This window comes from Ixodes scapularis, unplaced genomic scaffold (genome assembly GCF_016920785.2).
Source record: "Ixodes scapularis isolate PalLabHiFi unplaced genomic scaffold, ASM1692078v2 PGA_scaffold1__304_contigs__length_218370807, whole genome shotgun sequence".
NCBI lineage: Eukaryota > Metazoa > Arthropoda > Arachnida > Ixodida > Ixodidae > Ixodes > Ixodes scapularis.
This window is the reverse complement of record NW_024609846.1, coordinates 119,803,075-119,807,084: the sequence shown is the minus strand read 5'-3', so window position 1 is coordinate 119,807,084 and position 4,010 is coordinate 119,803,075. Positions and strand designations below refer to the sequence as shown.

The 4,010-nt window shown below is 54.4% G+C and overlaps 1 protein-coding gene across 1 annotated transcript; it reads left to right on the top strand.

Moving 5' to 3' along the window:
* Positions 1-2,363: 2,363 nt before the first annotated feature.
* On the top strand, positions 2,364-3,695 carry LOC121835802. Its single transcript, XM_042290307.1, has one exon. It carries the CDS (start codon positions 2,409-2,411, stop codon positions 3,693-3,695), a length of 1,287 nt encoding a protein of 428 aa, XP_042146241.1. The 5' UTR covers positions 2,364-2,408.
* Positions 3,696-4,010: the final 315 nt, after the last annotated feature.

Here is a 4,010-nt window from a genome sequence, read left to right as displayed (position 1 = left end):
ACACACGCATAGACCAGCTGGAAGGCGAGATGCGCGAAGTAAAACACTACTTGAAGACCTTCCTTGACAGACTCCCACAACCCAACAATGGCCAAGACAAGTAAAGGTTGCATTGTGTGGCAGTGGAATTGTCGAAGCTTGGCTCCGAAGAGGGGACACCTTCACCAGTACCTACAATCCCTACCACCAGAACGCAGACCAGACGTTTTGGCCATACAAGAAACGTGGAAGGCCATCACCATTCCGGGATACCAAGCCTTTAATCACACCAACTCATCAGGGGTCGTACGAGTCACCACGCTAGTGCGACGGAACCTACCAGCACAACTTCATTCAACCGGCATCGAAAACATCGAGCACACCTTCATCGAAATCTTGGCGGGCAAGAAGAAGAGCCATCGCAGCACGTTCATCCTCAATGTATACAGTCCTCCGAAGGCACGACACTCGTTTCACCAGCTCCTGCGCGCCGCCATAGACATGGCCAAGGGAAAAGCTCTGCTCATCGTTGGTGACTTTAACGCACCACACATGTCATGGGGCTATCCGCAAGAAAGCGCTAAGAGTCGGCAGCTTTGGCAGGACATTGCCACCCTGGGACTGGACCTACACACAGACCCGACGCAGCCAACTCGGAAAGCCACGGGCGGGTGCAAAGACACATCACCAGACCTCACACTCGGTCACTGCTTGGACGCAGAATGGCACAACACCCTGGAAACTCTGGGCAGTGACCACTATATCCTCAACATTCTCCTGAGACGCGGCCCTACGAAGCCCATGGGAAGGCCTCTGCGAGTAGTCGAGTGGGACACTTTCAGGCAGGAGCTTGACGAAGAGGACCGAGACGGAGAGGTCAAGGACCTGGATCAGTGGACCGCAGGCATCAGAGTAGTTGAAGCCTCAGCCACAAGAAACATTCCCGAGGAAGCAAATCTGACCGCGGCGGACAGTCGGCTCCTGCACCTATGGGAAATGAAGACAAACCATGAGGCACGCTTAAGGCGAAAGAAAGGAAATCGTCGGCTTCGCAAGCGAATCACAACATTGTACAAGACCATCGAGAGTCACGCCACCTATCTCACAACTAAGCAATGGGAAGACACCTGCAACGAGTTCGAAGGAGCTCCCAACACTCCAACGACGTGGAACATCCTTCGAAATCTCCTCGACCCCGGACAAAGCCGAACCACAGTCCGAAATCAGATGGAGTGTATCCTGAACTCATTCAAGGGAGATGGAAACGAGCTTGTCCAAGCAGTACGAAAGAAGTATATCGGACGAGCTCCGCCAACACCTGCGATGGAATACACGGGCCAGCCAAACCCTACGCTAGACGAAGAGTTCCGACCCTTCGAAGTCATGGCTGCGATCCGAGAGCTCAAGACCCGCTCCGCTCCAGGACCTGATGAAGTTTCCAACAAGCTACTGCGGCACTGGATGACAGAGAGATTGACCGGCTAACATCATACTTCAACGTCTGCTGGCAAAAAGGAGAAATCCCAGAATCCTGGAAGACTGCGAAGATGGTGTTTATACCCAAGCCTGAGAAAAAACTTCAACTGGAAGCCCTGCGCCCCATTTCGCTCACGTCCTGTCTCGGGAAGGTCTTGGAGCATGTCGTACTCAACCGCCTTAACAGGTACGCAGAGGCCAACAGTGTCTTCGCGGACACGATTGTCGGGTTCAGACCCAAGCTCTCGACGCAGGACGTGATGCTCCGACTGTATCATCAGATTGTGGCACGGGAATACGCACCCAAAAGGGACACCAGAGCCATACTCGGGCTGGACATCTCGAAAGCATTCGACAATGTCAGCCACGCAGCCATCCTCTGTGGGCTAAACTCCATTGATGTGGGCCAGCGCATCTTCAAATACATACAGAACTTCCTATCAAGTAGGCAGGTGCAGGTTTCGATCGGCGGTTTCCAATCTGACCTGCAAACTCTGAGCGGAGTCGGAACACCGCAAGGAGCAGTGCTCTCTCCGTTTCTCTTCAATATCGCCATGAAAGATTTACCGACGAAACTACAAGGTATCCCCAACCTTCACCACAGCATATACGCAGACGATGTCACTCTATGGATGGTAGGAGGAAGCGATGGCGCCATCCAAGACTCGCTGCAAGAAGCTATACGCATCGTGGAAGCCTACGCTAAGGAGCGCGGACTAGCCTGTTCTCAGGAAAAATCGGAGTTGCTACTCATGGCCGGCACCACGGTAAAAACTCCCTCAAGCATCATACTGCAGGTCGGAGGCAAAGACGTCCCTCGGGTCCGGCGACTTCGGATACTCGGTCTGTGGTTGCAGGAGGATAGCAAGAACACATACAGCATCGGAGTCCTCCGTAGCCACGCACAGCAAGTAGGAAGACTCATAGCAAGAATCGCCGGAAAACGGTACGGGATGAAAGAGCGGAATGTCATTCGCCTTATCAAAGCCTTCGTGATTAGCCGGATTGCCTACATTGCACCCTTCCTGGACTTGACACTCACGGAGAGGGATGCCATCGATCGCATCATCCGCTGCGTATACAAGAAAGCGCTTCACCTAACACCTTCAACAGAGACCAAGCGACTCGAGAAGCTTGGGCTTCACAACACCCTCTCGGAAATCATTGAGGCACAGAGGATAGCCCACTACGAAAGGCTATCTCTGACCACAGCGGGAAGAACCATCCTCACATCTTTGGGCATCAACTACCACCCAACAGGGCGCAGTACGCGAGGCTGGCTTCCAAACGAGCTACGCGAGCAACTAAAGATTTCGCCTCTACCTCGTCACATGCATCCAGTGCACGACGCAGGCAGACGCATGGCCAGAGTTAAGGCTCGGGAGAACACTCTACAGCAAGGCTACGACGGCTCCGAGGTGACCTATGTCGACGCAGCCTCAGCTTACAGGGGTCGAATGACCCTTGCAGTTACGAATCGCTCCGGCCAAATCCTCACGGCAGGCAGCATGTATACCAGCAACAGTGCAGAGGCAGAGGAGGCAGCCATCGCCTTGGCCCTCACCCTCAGCACCACGAAAGTCATCGTCAGTGATTCCCAGATGGCCATCCGCCAGTACATGCGTGGTCACATCTCTGACAAAGCCCTCAAGATCGCCACTGGTCATCGTCTGATCGACCACCCAGTCCGCATACTGTGGTCTCCAGCCCATGCGTCACTCCCAGGCAACGAGAGTGCTCACAGTGCAGCCTGCGCTCTTACCAACCGGGCTAGCACACCAAGTGAGCACTCGACCTTCGCCACGTGGAACCACGACAACCTCTACACCTTTAAGGGGGTGCTGGACCACTACCGAGTAGAACGCAGAGCCTACCCAGAGGCTCACAGCACTCTCAACAAAACAGAATCCACCATCCTCCGTCAAGTCCAGACGGAGACCTTCCTCAACCCGGCGCAGATGCACTCGTGGTACCCAGATACCTACGATTCGTCTTGCAGGAACTGTGGTGAGATAGCCACACTCCACCATATACTCTGGGGGTGTCCGGAGCTGCTTCTTCATTCGAAGAATAAGGAGTTCATCAAGCAAGCCAGGCAACCAGGCACCTGGGAATCCTTCCTGCGGGATCCTGACCCCACGACTCAGAAAATTCTAGTCCAGCTGGCCTCGGACGCCGCCGGGAACATCGCGTCTCGTCTGTCGACCGAGGGGATCGCTTCGTCAAGAGTCCCTGCCTAAGAGAGACTCGACCGACGCGGGGATCTAACAGTCTTGGACCCAATAAAGTCTACCTCACCTCACCTCACCAGTCCGGTGTGATGTCGCTCCCTGGATTTGTATCCTCCCTCGGAAAACTTGGAGGCGCTCGAGCAGAGGATGATTGGTGAGTAGGGAAAGAAACCGTTTTTTTTTCAGGTCGGTCCGCCGGCGCTTCGGGTCGCGGTGGCAACGGCGCTTGGCTTTGTAGCGTGGAGCGGAGGTCCGAGAGAAAGTCGATTCGCAGGAGACAGCAAAATTTAACATCACTGCACTGCTTCAAATTCGGCAGTTGGA